The 17,744-nt window shown below is 44.9% G+C and overlaps 1 protein-coding gene across 2 annotated transcripts; it reads left to right on the top strand.

Moving 5' to 3' along the window:
• Window positions 1-9,862: 9,862 nt before the first annotated feature.
• Window positions 9,863-17,689, top strand: LOC120812256 (tumor susceptibility gene 101 protein-like). 2 transcript variants are annotated; one of them, XM_040168088.2, is made up of 10 exons: window positions 9,863-10,275; window positions 11,442-11,529; window positions 11,632-11,697; window positions 12,272-12,435; window positions 12,745-12,871; window positions 13,396-13,453; window positions 13,691-13,785; window positions 15,202-15,404; window positions 15,475-15,714; window positions 15,870-17,689. In XM_040168088.2, the coding sequence occupies exons 1-10, from the start codon at window positions 10,234-10,236 to the stop codon at window positions 15,957-15,959; spliced, it is 1,173 nt and encodes a 390-aa protein (XP_040024022.1). In that variant the 5' UTR covers window positions 9,863-10,233; the 3' UTR covers window positions 15,960-17,689. The 2 variants fall into 2 exon arrangements, with proteins under 2 accessions (XP_040024022.1, XP_040024023.1); XM_040168089.2 differs by having other exon boundaries at window positions 9,867-10,275; window positions 11,445-11,529.
• The last annotated feature ends 55 nt before the right edge of the window (window positions 17,690-17,744 follow it).

Below are 17,744 nucleotides of genomic sequence, written 5' to 3'. Positions count from 1 at the left end.
CTGTTCATACATACAAGACGAGACCTACAACATTCCTGTATGCCTTTGGATTGAGGCAAGCTACCCTCAAACTGCTCCCATCTGCTATGTCACACCCACTAGTGACATGATGGTCCTCAGTGGAAAGTACATCTCCAGCAATGGTGAAGTCATGCTGCCTTACCTGGAGGACTGGAAGAAAGTGAGAATTTAAATGATATCTCGTGCTCTTTCCCTCGTCTGTCTGTAACGAGACACAGACAATGGCCCTGACGTGTACGGAACGCAGCGCCTCAGAGCTTTACATGTTCATGTGTGATCTACTTTCTCCTGTCAGGGCGAATGTGACCTCATCAGCTTACTGCAGGTGATGGTTGTTAGGTTCGCAGACTCCCCCCCTGTATGCATGCAGCCTCATCCAGAGCCCGAGGAAGCTCCTTGTGAGTTACACGTCTCTGTGTTGTTTTTAAAACAACACGTATGTGCCCTGGTTACAAGTTGATGCAAATAAAATGCATAGGCCACACCCCATTCAGTTCCTATAAACATGTTCACGAGTTTGTTGTAATGACTTTCTAAAATGAAAATTGTTTTTTATAGGTTGGCTACAGTTCCACAGACAAGCAGAGCTTCTTCCAAAGACAGATGGAAGTTTGTATATGAATTTAGCTGGTGAAGATGGTCTACCTTTCTAGCAAGAAAATGAAACCAACTGTTAGTTCTGTGCAATTTGACAGTTAATCTGAACAGTTTGTGTGTGTGTTGTGTGTCAGATGGTATCCATTGATTTTTATTATGGTTAATGCAGTTCCCCTCCCCTCCCTCCCCCAGCCCATCAGGTGCTCACGCCTCTTCATCTATATCACCTTCCCCTCCCCCACCAGCAACGACCCTCTCTATTCTGGAGAGAGACGTTAACCGGCTCTTTAAAAGACAAAATCCCTGTAAGGCAGCCGGTCCGGACTCCGTTTCCCCTCACTCCTTGAAGCATTGTGCTGACCAGCTGTCTCCGGTGTTCACTGACATCTTCAACACCTCCCTGGAGACATGCCACGTACCAGCCTGCTTCAAGGCCTCCACCATCATCCCTGTTCCCAAGAAGCCCAGGATCACAGGACTCAATGACTACAGGCCTGTAGCCCTGACCTCTGTAGTCATGAAGTCTTTTGAACGGCTAGTCCTGACCCACCTGAAGTCCCTCACCGACCCCCTCCTGGACCCCCTGCAGTTCGCCTACAGAGCCAACAGGTCTGTGGACGAAACTTTCAACATGGCCCTCCACTACATCCTCCAGCATCTGGACTCCCCAGGAACCTACGCCAGGATCCTGTTTGTGGACTTTGTGGTGGAAATTTGTGGATTTATCCCATGTGAGAAATCAAAAGTATCTTGAGCTTGCTTTGTGATTAAGTATTTATTACTAACTAGAATATAGAAAAATGATAAAGAATACAGAAATCATCAGCACAAGCCGTAAACACAGACAGGAGTCAAGTGACTACAATTCAGCTTAAAAGGGGCAGATGTTCCTTCCCCCAAAAGGAGCAGGAAGATCTGACAAAGTTTCTATGGGGAACCAGGAGCTTTTATACATCAGGTTCGAGGAATGGTACCAGATGTTGTTTCGGGAACCTCCACGACCCTCTCTTAGTGGACCAAGTCAATCATTTTGACAGACAGGAAAACAGAGGAGAAATGTAAATAGAAGAACATGATATGATCTGTCCAAGCCACATATGGATTTCATCGTAGACTAGGTCAGGTCACGAGTTTCCCAAGAAAGGTCACATACGAGTTCTTGAGACTCTCACAATATGCACTGTAGCGGCCGTCTGCCACTTCCTGTGTGTGAGTGTTGGTACTTTTATTTTGAAATGTAATTAGCATCAGAATCACGTGGGCAGGTGTGCAGTGGTTTATGAACGAGTGTAGGCATCTAGGCGGAGTGATGGTTGTATGGACATGGGGGTGAGTCGGGAGACGATACTTTTTGTTGACCGTATCCTACAGCGCACTTTATTGCATCGTCGCACAGCATGTATCGCTTCGCCTGCTTGGATGTTTTTTAACTTGACTTTCGGACAATAAAATCAATCACCTTCACAGGAGGAATCAGCGCCTGTTTGGAACGAGTCCACACACCAATCTCCCGTACTTAGCCTCACGTGACTCTACCGGATTGTAGTCACCACATGCACCTCAACAAATTCTCCCCCGACATCCCTCTCTTTTTGTCATTTTTTGACAACTAAGAAATCAGAAAAACGTTAAACAATCAATTCAAAATCAAGAAAGGAATAGTAAACATAACAACTCTTAGAACATACATCAGTGGTGTAAATTCACGAATATTCAGAACACCACATCATTAACTTCTAAGTGCACGTGAACCCTTGCTACCACTAACACGCATATATTGTTTAGTTACACACAATCCTCACATTCATCATCACTGTCAGAGCTATCCGGATATGGTGGAGTCCATTTCTGAACTGGACGCTGTGTAGTAATACTCATGTGTTCAACTGATACATAAGTACTGACAACCTTCCTTACAAAGAGCTTTAAAACAGTTACAATTAGGGTTATAATAATTACAGACAGAATGATGCCCCCCAACACCCATAGCAGTCCTTTAAAGAGAGAAGTTCCCCACGATCCAACCCATGCCTGCATTTCCCCAAAAGGATTCCATCCGTGGTCTTCATGCAGCTCCTTTTTAATTTACTCCCTTTTGCATTTCGGAAAGTGCTATTAAAGTCTTATTCATGTGTCTTTCCAGTACTGTTGAGTGCGCCATTATTTCCTCCTGGCTCCTGTAGGTGCCATACGATGGTATTAGTATGCTCAAAATCCTTGAACCTAGTGAAATGGCGCGTTTATGACGTACATGGAACGGAGCAAGTTCCTTGGAGTCAGCCTGTCTAATTAGGGGTACAAGGTATGCTGAATAGCATTTCCCAGTATCTGACTTTTTATGAAGGTTCCCTACGACTGGAACACAGCTATAAGCGATGTTGCCACAAATTAAATACACCTGTTCCGGTAATGCGAGATCTTTGGATTCAGTGGTGAAGCTGATAATATCATTACTACAGTCACTCGTACCTAGATGAAATTCATCCAGAGCATAGAAGTTAACACAACGGCTGACGTTGGTTAAGGGATGGACCGGAATGTGAGGTGCTGGTTTGGTACAATCTCTACTCAGAGGTCTAGTTGGGATTAAGGTTTACTACAATTATGTCTACTCCAAGTCGAATGTGTGACTTTAAAATCATTTGCCCAGGGGATGCCCTGTACGCCCATCTCCAATCGAATAGATGCTGTATTTGGTATGAGAGTACTTGCAGGTTTTTTAACACTTCACTGTCCGGTGTGCAATTAGTCTTCCCGAGAGTCATTTGCACTTGATATCGTAACCCTTGTTGGACCTATCATTTGTAATAGGTTAATCTAAACAACTTCACTTGATTAATACCTATAGGTCTATTTTCAGATTGAACCGCTTAACTGCAAAACGTACAACTTCCCCCTTTTCACCCTCATAGGCAACTGTGCTTTTCGCTGCTGTCGCCGTTTGCGGTGGAGGAGTGTAACAGACTTCATCATTACTCACAAATCGATGAGATAGCTCAGGCCACCCCATGACATCCCAGTCGGCTTCCGTGAATGAAACAGGAACCAGCATAGGTGCTCTAGATGAAGTGGGCATATGCTGACATATCCAACACTTAGAATTAGAATTTCGTTAGCAAGGTCATTCACAATAGTCAACGCAATATTGTCAGGCTCGTACGGTGGTGTACGGGTTGGAAGTTCTCTTAACTGTAGGCTTACTTTGCACGCATACTGCCAATCTAGCCGAGTGAAGTGGGCTGGCTCCGTCGTACAGTCTGCAAGTTGAGCGCACCAGAACGGGTATTCCCAACTTGTGTCATATTTAGGATATTCACTGTGCAAGTGTCGTTTGTCTGACACTGAGTCCTAAAGTCCTCTGAGTTCAGGACTGACCAGTGACCTAAGTGCGGCGTGCTCAGCTGTAACATGTAAGCTTTGCAACCCTCCTTTCCACACCCCCCTTTTGGACATTTGAAAGAGATCAACCTTTGCCTCCAAGTTGCTTTAGTGGGGGGCTGTTCTGGCCTGCGGGAGGTCATGGCCTGTGGTTTACCGGCCTCGTAAATTATTTCAGGTGGTACTGAATGATGGATCTGCTAAATCAAATGTTCCTGCACCCACACAGTACATACTCTATCTCTTCTTACCCCGGGAACACACACAACTTCAATTACGTGACTTTCTACTTTAACCCATGCATCGTGTTCGATTGTGTAGAGCAAACACTCTGTCTCGTCGCATTGTTTTGCTGGACAGTGGAAGCTTATTTTCCCTTCCTGAAATTCTCTATTGAAGAGGTGGAGAAGGCTGGAATCCGTGATGTTCACATAAGGGGGTTGTAACTCATTGATCGTGAGGGAAATCAGCACAAATGTTGCCAGCGTCAGTGATATGCACATGTTCATTCTCAGGCTCCAACCATGCTTCCTAAGTGTTCTTTGGCGCTGGAGATCTGTCTTTTATCGCTGTTCTCCGGGTGGCTGCTGTCTCTGCCGTCTCTGCCATCTCTGCTGGGCCCGTTGGTGTCTTGGAACCCTGCAGTGGGGGAGGGCTCTCCACCCTGCAACCCCTTAACCGGAACCAGATGTAGGTGCTCCTTCGTCTCCTGGATCCGGGATGTGTTTGCAGTGGCTGGCTTGGACCCACGTCGCTTTCCCTTCCACCTTAACTGCCGTCTCCGTGGTCAGGAATACTTGGAAGGGCCCTGTGTAGCGTCTCTGCTTCCAGTGCTTTCTCCGGTGATCCTTAATGAGGACCCAGTCTCCTGGTTTCAGGTGGTGCTGGACTGCAGTAGCCGGGGATGGAAGCGCCGCTTTTACCTGCCCAGTGCAGTGCTGACAGTGAGGGGGAGAGGTTAGCACAATATCTCAGCATGCTCATTTATAGCAGTGCACATCCCCCCTTTGCCCACGTGATATCTTCCGTGAGACAACTTAGCATAAATGTGGAAGAGAGCACGTGGCAAACAGGGCCTACTGTCCGGCCCTGTCCAGATTCCGCCCTCAAGAATGTCACCAGATCGTTTCCACAGGGAACGCTCCTCTGCACCGGCAAGAGACCGGTGTGGGAAGATCGGCATAAGGACTAGGATCGGTCGGTGTGGAAAGCATTTGAGTGAAGGGGAAAAGGAAGCCCTGTGAGGCTGCCTTCTTTGCTGCCGCATCCGCTCCTTTGTTTCCTGGCCGCTGCCTGTTTCGGGTGAGCGAGAAGCGGAGCCGTCCACAAACAGCTCAAGATCTGCATTGGGAAGAGGTGTGTCCAACAGATCAGGCCTTGGTATGCAAGTCTGCTGCAAGACTTCGACACAATCATGAGGCTCTCCATCATCTGCAGTTAGAAGAAGTGTAGCTGGGTTAAGGACATCGCATCGTTTGACAATTACGTTAGGCAGTTCTAACAATGTCGTATGACACCTGAACCATCTCTGAGCAGAGAGGTGAGAAATCTTCTGGGCATGTAAGATATGGGAGACAGCATGTGGGACCATAAGTGTCACATCACAGTAGCCTATAATGTCACATGATGCTAAAATCTCTCTCTCGGCTGCCGCCACTGCTCGCAAACAGAGAGGAAGACCCGAAGCAACAGGGTCAAGTTTTGAGGAGAAGTAGGCCACAGGCCTAACTTTTTTTTTTTGTAAATGCCATCTGATGTTGAGCTCAAACACAATGCCAAATGCTCTTGAGTCAACTACAAGCGTTACCGGATGGCAAGAAATCATCAATGTCAATTATGGGAATTTCTAAATATAAAAATGAGTTAGTTACTCGACCTGTAATCTAAGATGTGTGTGTGTGTGTGTGTAGTTGTGTTAGCTATTTGTTTCGTTTATGAGCTTGTGTAGGGTGTGTTACTTTCTCATCGTGATGGGGTGCTCCGGCTCTGGGGTCCGCCCCTCCCTCTGCCTCCCTCAGTCAGACGTGTGATGTGTCTCTTCCTCATGTGCTCAGGACACTCTGCTCGCCAATGTCCTTGTTGTCCACAATTGTAACACACGTTTGGATCATAACTCCCGTAAGTCCGATCTGATCTGCCACGAGCTCTTCCATAACCTCTTCCTCTTCCACGTTGGCCTTGGGCAAATTGTTGGCACTGCAAGCACGTAAACATCGCATACTGAGCCTTTTCAAAACCTTTTAGTTTGTCCTCTTTCTTGTGTAACTCATCTTCAGTGTGTTCAGCGTGCTGAAGGATGTCTGCAAGAGCACACGTTTTCCAGGTTACACATGATCTTTTCACCATCCGTATAAGCTCAGGTCTCATTCTGCTTATAAAATGTTCTTTCAGATGGACTTCATATGGCATTAGGGGCTGTGCCCCCATTGGATCAGGTCGCTTAAGGCCACTGTGGATGTCAAAAGCTGTCGTCAGGCGTGCCAGGAAGGAGCTGCATGTTTCTTGTGGCCCTTGTATCATAGAAGTGATGGTGGAAAGGTTCAGTCTCAGAGGAACTTGTTCTTTTACCAACACAACGAGAGCATCAACAGCATTTCTAAAGGCCGCGTTTGTGTCATTCTCATAATCAGGATCTTTAAGGCGAGCAGCCATTCTTGTGGTGGTGAACACACCTTGAACTCTGTGATAGTCATGTTTCAGAAGTCTGCACATCAGACGCCGCAGCTCTGACATGCTAGGACGGTATTCTCTGACAAATTGCTTCAGATCAGTCTCCCACTTAGCAAGATTATCCTTAGGATTGCAAACGTGGCTCATTGCTTCGGCCACGTCGGTGTCGGACCAGGGTCTGAACACCAACATCGTCCCTTGTGCACCCGCCACTTCTACCATTGGAAAAGATGCTTCAGGATCAGACAATGCCTCCTGTTTTCCTCTTAGCAAGGCCCGCCTTTGTTGAGCCTGCGAGCGGGTCATAGTGGGTGAAAAGGTCGTCTGGCTGGTGCTGGAGGTTGAATCTGGCTTCCCTCCTGGTGGGCTGTTGTCAAGCCGAGGAAAGTTTGCTTGTGCTGCTTCCTGCTGAGGAGACTGTGGGCTCATGAAGGCGGGAGCTGGAGGAGCAGTGAGGGGAGGGGGGGGGGTCCAGATCCGTGTCCACCAATCTCCTCAGGAACTCATTAAAACAAGGATAAAGTGTTTTTGGGTTAGAAGGGGTACACATTTCAGAACCTTATGTAGGATCTTCGGTCTTTAATGAATGAAATGCTACCAACCTCTGTCTCTCCCTTCTCTCCGACTCATACTTCCACAGCTTGAAAGCTTCCCAATCTGCCTTACATACCACATTCTTCTTCTGCTTTCTTCTCGACAGGTCTGCATGCTGAGCTGCATCGTTCTTCTCCTTTTCCCTCAGTTGCAATTCCAACTGTTCCAATTGATTCTCACTCAAAACTCCCCTTTGAAGGAAACCCCAATTCAACCCATTTTGTATTTGATTCAAACTGCCAGGATAACGCTCTGACATAAATTTACACAACGGTGGCAGGATATTAGTCTCATGGTTTTCACCCGTCTCCCCTTTACTCTGAACACTACCCATTTAGCTATCTGTATCTGTATACAAGGAGTGTACGCGCCTATAAAGGTGCGCACAAACGGAGAAATACCACATGCATAACTAAGGCAAGTCAGTGACCGTTGCTTTCTCTGGCCACTCAGTCTACTGCATCGATCCAAAGTCGCGCCTGTGAACTTCAGACACAGGATGTTGCAACCTTGTGACGAATACTACAGGTGACCCAGACACGTCTGTCTACAACACACTCGTTGTGAGATAGGCCTAAAACCCTTTTGTCATGACTCTGTCTGCCTTAAAATAATTTTGATTTCTCACCGCGTGTTGTTCGTTTCTTTTTCTTGAACTGGATGGATCGGCAATCCAGGTCTCGTCGGGACGGCAGCTTCTCACCCTCAGGGAGGAATCACCTATACTAAATGGCCTCCTGTCCGTCCGTCAGAGTCCAGATCACGCGTTCATCCCATCCTCGTCGCCAAGTTTGTGGTGGAAATTTGTGGATTTAGCCCATGTGAGAAATCAAAAGTATCTTGAGCTTGCTTTGTGATTAAGTATTTATAACTAACTAGAATATAGAAAAATGATAAAGAATACAGAAATCATCAGCACAAGTCGTAAGCACAGACAGACGTCAAATGACTACAATTCAGCTGGAAAGGGGCAGAAAGTTCCTTCTCCCAAAAGGAGCAGGAAGATCTGACAAAGTTTCTGGGGGGAACCAGGAGCTTTTATACATCTCTGAAGGTTCGAGGAATGCTAACCCTATGTTGTTTCGGGAACCTCCGCGACCCTCTCTTAGTGGACCAAGTCAATCATTTTGACAGACAGGAAAACAGAGGAGAAAGGTAAATAGAAGAACATGATATGATCTGTCCAAGCCACATATGGATTTCCTCGTAGACTAGGTCAGGTCACGAGTTTCACAAGAAAGGTCACATACGAGTTCTTGAGACTCTCACAATATGCACCTCAACAAATTCTCCTCCGACAGACTTCAGCTCTGCCTTCAACACCATCATCCCGTCTCTGCTGCAGGACAAACTCTCCCAGCTGCACGTGCCCGACTCCACCTGCAAGTGGATCACAGACTTCCTGTCTGACAGGAAGCAGCATGTGAAGCTGGGGAAACATGTCTCAGCCTCTCGGACCATCAGCACCGGTTCAGCTCCATCACCAAGAAGGCTCAGCAGAGGTTGTTCTTCCTGAGGCACCTGAAGAAATTCAACCTGCCAAAGACGATGATGATCCACTTCTACACGGCCATTATGGAGTCCATCCTCTGGTACACTGCAGCCACAGCCAAGGACAAGGGCAGGTTGCAGCGTGTCATCCGCTCTGCAGAGAGGGTGATCGGCTGCAATCTGCCGTCCCTGCAGGACTTGTTCGCTTCCAGGTCTCTGAAGCGAGCTAAAAAGATTGTGGCCGACCCCTCTCACCCCGGACAAAAACTGTTTGTGCCCCTTCCATCTGGCAGGAGGCTGAGGTCCATCAGGACTAAGACCTCCCGCCACACGAACAGTTTCTTCCCGTCGGCAGTCGGGCTCATCAACAGAGCCGGTCCCCCACTGACTGACTATAACACTCCACCGGTCACTCCCCCTCATACTGCACATGCCACTTTAACTGTAATTTATCACTTTGTCGTCACTCGTCACTTTGTTACTTGTTCGCTAGTGCACTTTATGCTTAATATTTTTTTTGAACTTTTTAAATATTTTAAATTTTTAACTTTAACTTTATTCTCTTGTTTTATACTAACCCATATATGGTCTGTGGGAGTGTATATCTAGTTTGGTATGAATGTATTAGATTTTTTTTCCAATATGCATTTTATTTTAACAAAGCTACTATGACATTTGAATGATTTTCTGTCTAAAGACTGACATGCTTTACAAGCATCTCATAAAACGGTGCCTTATCTGTACCCTTGTGCATTTACTATGTTCTTATCTACACATATTTTGGACTTTGGAGTGAAAAAGTCAGTTATTTAAATAATACAGCCATGCAGCCCAATTAATCCGATTTTTTTGTTTATTTAATTTTGACAGTGAATCTATCTGATAACTCTTCGGTTGATTTGAAAAACTATTTCTCAGTTACTGTTTTTAAAAATGTTGTGACTTCTTTTGTCAAACGTTTCATCTGCCGAGCCATTGTGAATAAAGTTATGGTGTGAAACACCTTCAATAGAATATATTTGTTTTGCATAATTGCTTGGTACACTGCGTCCTTTGTCCTTATGGTGCGCGAAAGGAAAGTCACCTGACTACACCGGAACAGCTCGTCTACTACTGACGTGCAGACCGGAAGTAGTCAGGTGGAATGCCGGAAATTCGTTTTGTTGACTATCGGATACTTATTTTTCACCCCCTTTCTGGAACTACTAACTACTAACTTACGTTGGTTTGTTTTTTGTAATATTTTTGGACTAGATTTTAGCGCGTTGACAGAAGAGTCGTCGTGTTGGAGTGGAGGGCTCCGTATAGACACCGAACGATTGTTGTCGGGTCCCGGGCTGGGCTAACTTTAGCCTAGCATTCCGTGAAGTCCTGCTAACCAGCCTTAGCGTGTGTTAGCTGTCAGTCTAGCTGCGTCAAACGTCAGCCATTAACTCACCTTGCTCACTAACAGGAACGGTAACAAACACAGGTGCAAACACCATGGCAGTCGTGAACGAAGGTGCCCTAAAGAAAATGCTGAAGGTAGGTGTTACGGTGTCTAGCTGACTAACAGTAGCCCGCTGGCTAGCTAACTTAATGTTACCGATACCACACACTGGAACCGTCCGCAGGTTAACATTTCCTAAAAGGTTTAATGGCCGGACGGCATTTTGTCTTCATTTAAGTAAGTTAGTAAGATGCTTTCGTAAGAATGAATATTTAACTGAGACCCTTTTCCACAAATACTCAAATACTCACGTTACCTCTTACCGTATAGCACAGGCACCTAAACAAGCTGACGTCATTAAAACATTATAAACATGTTGAGATTTATGATTTATATATTTCCCACCTCAACAAATACCCCTTTGTTGTTCGTCATGTTCGTCTTATAAATACATGCAGTAATCTACATTTTATTGAATATCTTGTACTATTAATAATATATCTTGTGTTTCTTTCTAAAAAATATGTATGCAGTTCTGGGATAATCAGCCTTTTTTGATTAAGTAGAGCGTTATTGATGTTCATAATTTACGTTTCGTTTACAGATTAAATTTAAGCATTATGTTTACGTCAGTTGATCACACAGTTGATGGCCGTATGATGGGTTTCAATCAAATTGTGTACAGGATCAGAATGAAATTGTTTAACCCAGATTTAAGTGTGTTCTCACTGCTTTTAACAGACAACATCCCACTGGCTTTTCTTCACGGCCCGTTTGTTTTAGCATTACCTTTTAAGGTATCGGTGTAACCCATAAATATATAGAAGCAGTATTGACCCCCAATAAGCCAGCACGGAGAATGGATCTTTAGGTGGGCTCCTGCTGGCAAAATCAAGGCTGAAAATAAAGAAGCCGCGCTTTTGCCATCAGATCCCTCAGCTTTTTAAAAAATTTTTATGTGGCCTGTTTGACCTCAATTTTTGAAGCTCTTTGTTGATATTATTGCCTTGCTTTTGCTGCTACGTTTATCATGGCACTTTTGTAACCTGTGGTGTTTTTCAAGGTGCTATATAAGTAAAGTTGTTGTTGCTATTATTATCATCATCATCAGCGGAAGGGGGAGCAGGTTCCAGCCCTGCGTTTGTACTTTCATTTTGAGACTTCCACAACATGCAGACAGCCAGCAAACAGCTGCTAACTATGGGCTCAGCCAAAAATGACCTCATTTTTTTCCTGTTAAACTTTTGTTGTCATTCTCCAGCAGTACAAATACAGAGATCTGACTGTCCGTGAGATAACCAACGTCATCCTCCAGTACAAGGACTTGAAGCCACTCATGGATGCTTATGGTAAATGATACTCATATCCTGTTTTATAGAGGTATTGTTTGCTAACTAATGACATATAACCAAATGGTTTGGTTGTTGACATGAGGCCTTGTTGAATTTCAGTGTTCAATGATGGCTCCACAAGAGACCTGATGAGCCTGACGGGAACGGTCCCAGTGAGCTACAGAGGTAAAAACCGATAACCTTGATTTCTGAAATGTGTTTTCTCTATAATAACAAACAGAAAACGTAATGTATAGTTTCTAAGTAGAAAATGAAAGACTGGGGAATAACAAGTTGACGGTCAGTTTCTGTTTGGTTTTGCTTCTTTGCTCATTGAATCATTCTCTAGTGTAGCTTGCTCTGTTTATCTTCCACTCTTTAAAAGTTAAACTGTCATCCCTGCCTCAACCAGAGTATGATTGAGACCTGCTGTTCTGGCATCATGGCTTCAATTGCATTCAGGAGACTTTTGATAAGACATCTCATTGTGAGCATCCACCCAGTTTGGGTTTGGGATTACTGACACATTATCTTACTTGATATCAAGACACAATTTTAGCCTTTAAAAGGTACATTTCAACAGCACATGCTCATTCTGATGTTTGCTCCATGTAGAGGTCCGAATTGCACTTGAAAACAAAATAAAGACTTTGAGAAAGTGTTCTTCGAGTGTAGAGTGGCGTGATGGCAATGTTGATATTAAGAAAGAAAAAAAAAAGAAGATACAAACGTTATAACGTGGTGTTTGTTTTTCCTGAAGGCAATGTCTACAACATTCCTGTGTGCCTCTGGTTGCTGGACACGTATCCCTACAACCCGCCCATATGTTTTGTCAAACCTACCAGTGCAATGATGATCAAAACTGGCAAGCACATCGACGCCAACGGCAAGATCTACCTGCCTTATCTCCATGAGTGGAAGCATGTAAGTGTGAGGTCTCGAGTCACTTTGTAACTGCAGACTGTTTTCCGAGGAGCGTGAAATGTTGAAAATGCAAAAACATAGAAAGATGAAGCTATACATATCCACTGTTTGCATAATGCTGTAACAGAGGATTTGAGGCGTCACTGCAGCAGCGACATACAACACTAATGTAAGGCTAAGTGGAGCTTTCTGGTAAAATTTCAAACGTGTCTACCAGTTAGTGTGCACTAAACGGCACAGTTATATTTTTGCATTTTGCATTTGTTGTCTTGCTCGATGAAGACGTGCGCTTCCCTGTATGTATTACAGCCTCAGTCAGACCTGTATGGTCTAATTCAGGTGATGATTGTGGTTTTTGGAGAAGAGCCTCCTGTGTTTTCTCGCCCCACCACACAAGCCCCCTATCAAGCGTTCCAAGCTGCCGGACCCCCTAACCGTGAGTGACATCAATTTTTGTTGGGTTGCACGGCAATCTCAGTGGACATGGCACCAACCAATACAGCATAAGAGCAGGCTGGACCACAGGCGTTAAATATTTCTACTTGCACCGTATCACTTTGTAAGAAAACACACTGAACGCCTCCTAGGACACTGAAAGTTGTTGCTGATAGGCCAACAATTTATATGAATGATGGTGATCTATATATATATATATATATTAATATAAAAAAAGCAATACAATTCATAAGCAGCTTCTAAAATATTCAGTGTTGAATTATCAGCTTTCTTAAAAACTTTTTTAGCGCTAAGCTTTTCACCATGTACTGCCAAATGAGGCACAATAATGGTTATTAAGCCTACGATTTGTTCATGAAATCATTGCAATAACATGATTATTTTTGCATCATTATAAACGACGGTTTAAGTGATGCATTTACTTCCTTACACACTACATGGAGCTCAGACACCACCACAGCGGTCCATAGAATATTGAATTGTTTTTCCATCTCTCTATCTCAGCTTCCTATATGCCTGGCATGCCTGCAGTCTCCCCCTACGCCTCAACTCCGAACCCAGGGTACGATATTTGCCAATCAAGTTCTCAAATCTCTCCCCGTAATAACTCATCCGTGTCGTTCTTCCTGACAAACCTTTCCTGGCATTTAAATTTTCTCACTGAATACCAAACAGAAGCCCTCTCATTAGTGAAACACTTTGCGACGAGCTCAGTTACGTTTACAACCTAAAAGTTGCGGTTAAAATGGAAAATAGGAACAATTGAAATATTTCATTTTAACCATAAATCTATTTGCAGAGGCTACCCAGGATACCAATACCCAGGGGGCAACTCATACCCGGCCCCTGGTGGACCTGCACACTACCCCACCCAGCCTCCAGTATCCACGGCTGGTAAGTATCACATTTAGTAAAGATGGTGATTTACTTTTCCTTCATGGTTCAATGTTTTAAGTTTAACATTTGGCACTAAGCACTAAAGATACAAATGAATATGTCCACTCTAACCGTTATCTTCTGCACTCTTCAGTTTCCGTTACCTATTTTGTGTTTTGATTTAATACTGAATGAACCTCTGACAAGACTACACTTTCTCCTTGTTGCTGCCCTTATTTAACGTTGTGATAGGTTGTTTAGTATTTTTACTCAAACCCTCTCGCCCCCTGTGTGACTTGGAAGGCGCTGAACCACCAGTGAAAGGTCGTTAGTGTAACTAGAGTGGTGAGCATTAAAGGCCAAAGGGTATGGTGCATCAGGAGGGAAAGGCACACCCTACACTCTAGGCACAGTTTTATATTTAGGACGGCACACAAGACAGACCTACCATCCGGAGACCCATCTGTTGCCCCAAAATCAGCTAACCGCGCGACTCCCGTGTAGCCGTGTACCATGTTTAGTGAAGGAGGAGGACTGGGTTTGCATGTACGCTGCTCAGGTCTCAAGGCATCGACTCTGACATTTATTGTGCTGACTCCAACCTTCACATGAGGTGGTCTCGACCTATGAGGACAGACTCATCGGTGCCTTTACTCTCACATAACCTCGTATCTATCAGCTTTCGAGGCTTTGGTTTGTGATTAATAAAATAAAAAGACAGTCTGGGTGGGCTGCTTTCGGGGGGAGCTGTGGTGAGGATGTAGGTTGTGTGGGAGTGGGGGGGGGTTTGAGTGTGAGACGCCTGCCGAGCTGGAAAAAGCAGCCCTGGTGGTCTAGAGCTTGTTGGGGGGGGTGGGCTCAGGACTGCGCCATTGTCATTGAAAGCGTCAGTAAAGACCCCTTGAACTTGTTCGCAGGGTTGAGGTCATTCATGGTGGTGTGGGGGGGCTTTGGGCTTTTTGTTGGTCTGAGAACTCTAGACACAAAGCCGGGTCACTTAGTGAGAGCTGGTGTTGCACTTTCTCACAGCACCTTGCTAAACTTGTATTTCCACTCTTTAACCACATGCATGTCAGTTACTCCGTTTGTGACCATAGCGGCATGAGTTTAGCAGCAGAAATCCACGTATGACGCTTACTCATCCAGACTGTTAGTAGTGGTACTGAAAACATCCCAGTTTGTACAGCGTGAGCATCTCTAAAGTTATTCCTTCTGTAATCACAAAAGCAGATAATCAATACTATCTTCGAGAACACTATATATACACTGCACTTGCTATATAAAATAGGTATGGGTCTTTATTTTTGAATTTCCAAATAGTCATTAAGATTTCAATAAAGGAATAGTTAATGTGACTGACCTTGGGGGAAAAAACTACTACACTGTTTGTGTAGTTTGCTGTCCAACGTCACTCCTCAACTTCTTCTCCTGAAGGTCCGAACAGAGATGGCACCATTGGCGAGGACACCATCCGCGCATCCCTGATATCAGCTGTGAGTGACAAGCTTCGCTGGAGGATGAAGGAGGAAATGGACAGAGCTCAGGCAGAGCTGGACGCCCTGAAGCGGACCGAGGAGGATCTGAAGAAAGGACACCAGAAGCTGGAGGAGATGGTCTCCAGACTGGACCAAGAAGTGGTGAGAAGTCCTCTTCTTGCACTTACATTTGTGTTAATGGACATGTTTGTGACGGTGGTGTTTCCGTCAGACCGAGGTCGACAGGAACATCGAGCTGCTGAAGAGAAAGGACGAGGAGCTGAGCGAGGCCTTGGAGAAGATGGAGAACCAGTCGGAGAACAACGACATTGACGACGTCATCGTGCCCACTGCTCCGCTCTACAAGCAGATCCTGAACCTGTACGCTGAAGAGAACGCCATAGAGGACACGATCTTTTACCTCGGAGAAGCCCTTCGCAGGGGGGTAATAGACCTTGAGGTGTTCCTTAAGGTAACCACGCCAACGCAACTACATCGTAATGTCTCTCCAATCTGGGTCCACACTATTGGGTGTAGGTCACACGTATTTTGGCGGTGGTCAGTGCTCGACGAAAATGTCCTTGAGGCGTAAGGAGCATCGACGACTCTTCTTCTCTTTTGTTCCAGCACGTCCGCCTCCTGTCCAGGAAGCAGTTCCAGCTCCGGGCCCTCATGCAGAAAGCCCGCAAGACGGCCGGTCTGAGTGACCTCTACTGACCCGCACTGACTATAAAGGAAAACTACATATTTTCACTCTCTCCTACCTTCTCCCTCCTCTTCTGTTTTATTCCCCCTTTTTTAAATGTCCTCTTGCAACTCTTCTAGTTTTAATCTCGGTAAAAATCTGTTTGTGTAAGATAGCAATCTGATCAACAACAACAGAGAATGATTAAAAACACACATCATGTACAACTGTGCTGTCCTGTGTTGGCACCGCTCTGATAAGACTTCATTTGTATTTTGATCATCAGTCGCTGCCCCTTTTTGCTCCAATGTTACAAACCACATTCAGCGTGGTTACATGGATTCGAATAACTGGCTTAGTCGGACTGAAATCGAATTATCTGTTTCATGTAAACACCTTTGTCCGACTATGTGCGGTCCGACTACGATCCGACCAACACCCCTCGATAACTCCATCCGATCCAGTTGATAGTTCGACTATTGCGGCATGTAACGGTGAATCGGATGAGGAACTGGACGTTGCGTCTTTGCGCATGCTTGAGATCCCGACGGCGTCTTCTCTCCGTTATCAAATCAGCCGCTAGCGCCATTCGCTGTGCTCCTATTAACATCATGCACACATAGTAGAGGGACGTAGCTTCACCTTGCTCTCCGTTCGCCATCTTTCTCGTAATGTTGATGTTGTTGTTGGTTGTTGTTGGTAGTGGTGAAGCGGTCAAGCGGAAATGGGTGTATCACAACTAGTTGGAATGAAAACAGCGCCACCTATCGTATTGGATATGACATGATTCGATTTATTCACTGCCATGTATATTGGGATAATAGCACCTCCCCCCAAGAGATAGCATAGTCCGACTACGCAAAGATTCCAGTTATACCATCATGTAAACACACTGTGTGACCACGTTGTGGAGGGGGGGGGGTGTGAGAGGTGGGAGCCTATTGGCGTAGAGTGAGTCTGAGTGTGTTGACCTGTGTATGTTGCGCTGCATGGGGAGCCAGCAGGTTTTTACACATTCAATCGGCTGGCAAGCACACATAGTCGGGGGCTGGTAGAGAGCCCCATATGTCCAGTCGTCTCAATGGAAAGGTTAGGCTCTGATATGAATAACCAGGGCAACCTTTTCAAGAAGGACACGGGGTTCAGCTTTAGGATTTATTTCTGCATGATTCTGGTTCATGTTCAGGAGCGATGGGAGTCAAAGGGATCGCTTTTCATACAGTAGAAGTGATTGACGTTTTTTCTTCCAATGGGGTACATTTTAAGCCCCCTTCGATCACACTATTTGTGTTTTCAGTTTCCGTGTCTCTTGCTGATCAGGTCTGACTGCATTAACCCGTCAATCATGTACGGTGGTTCTTTTACTCTGTACAAGGTCTCTGTTGGAGGTGAAGGAAAGTCTTGACAGGCTTTAAAAGGAGAGGACTTTACTCATTTGTTTTCCCTGTTCTGTCCACTTATTCTCAGCCCTGTCCAGGGGGTTTGGTTTCCAGTAAAATAAGGAAATAGTTAGTAATAGTATTAATAGTGAATATAGCCAGCACATTTGAAGGTACACAAAATAAGGTATTGTACTAATCAAAAGTTGATGTAAAGTTTTCAAACATGTCATTTAAATTCACCTTTTACTAAATGCACTTTGAATTGTATGATAAAATATGTTTTTTTTTCTTCCTCGTTTCCAATTCAACCGTAGATCACCTGTTCTTTTTATATCTGTAGATTTATGTAAATCAGTACAAATAAAAGACAACTGATTTGATTCATCTGTGAATTTCTTTGATCAATATTGTTTATATATTTCCAATTAGCTTGAA

Source organism: Gasterosteus aculeatus, chromosome Y, assembly GCF_964276395.1.
Source record: "Gasterosteus aculeatus chromosome Y, fGasAcu3.hap1.1, whole genome shotgun sequence".
Taxonomy (NCBI): Eukaryota; Metazoa; Chordata; class Actinopteri; order Perciformes; family Gasterosteidae; genus Gasterosteus; species Gasterosteus aculeatus.
Note: the sequence above shows the minus strand (reverse complement) of the source record. Positions and strands in the feature narration are given on the sequence as shown.

Coding starts and splice junctions, on each gene's coding strand:
- LOC120812256 (XM_040168088.2), top strand. CDS start 10,234: ATGGCAGTCGTGAACGAAGGTGCCCTAAAGAAAATGCTGAAG. Junction 10,276..11,441: donor CCCTAAAGAAAATGCTGAAG/GTAGGTGTTACG, acceptor GTCATTCTCCAG/CAGTACAAATACAGAGATCT. Junction 15,405..15,474: donor CCAGACTGGACCAAGAAGTG/GTGAGAAGTCCT, acceptor TGTTTCCGTCAG/ACCGAGGTCGACAGGAACAT.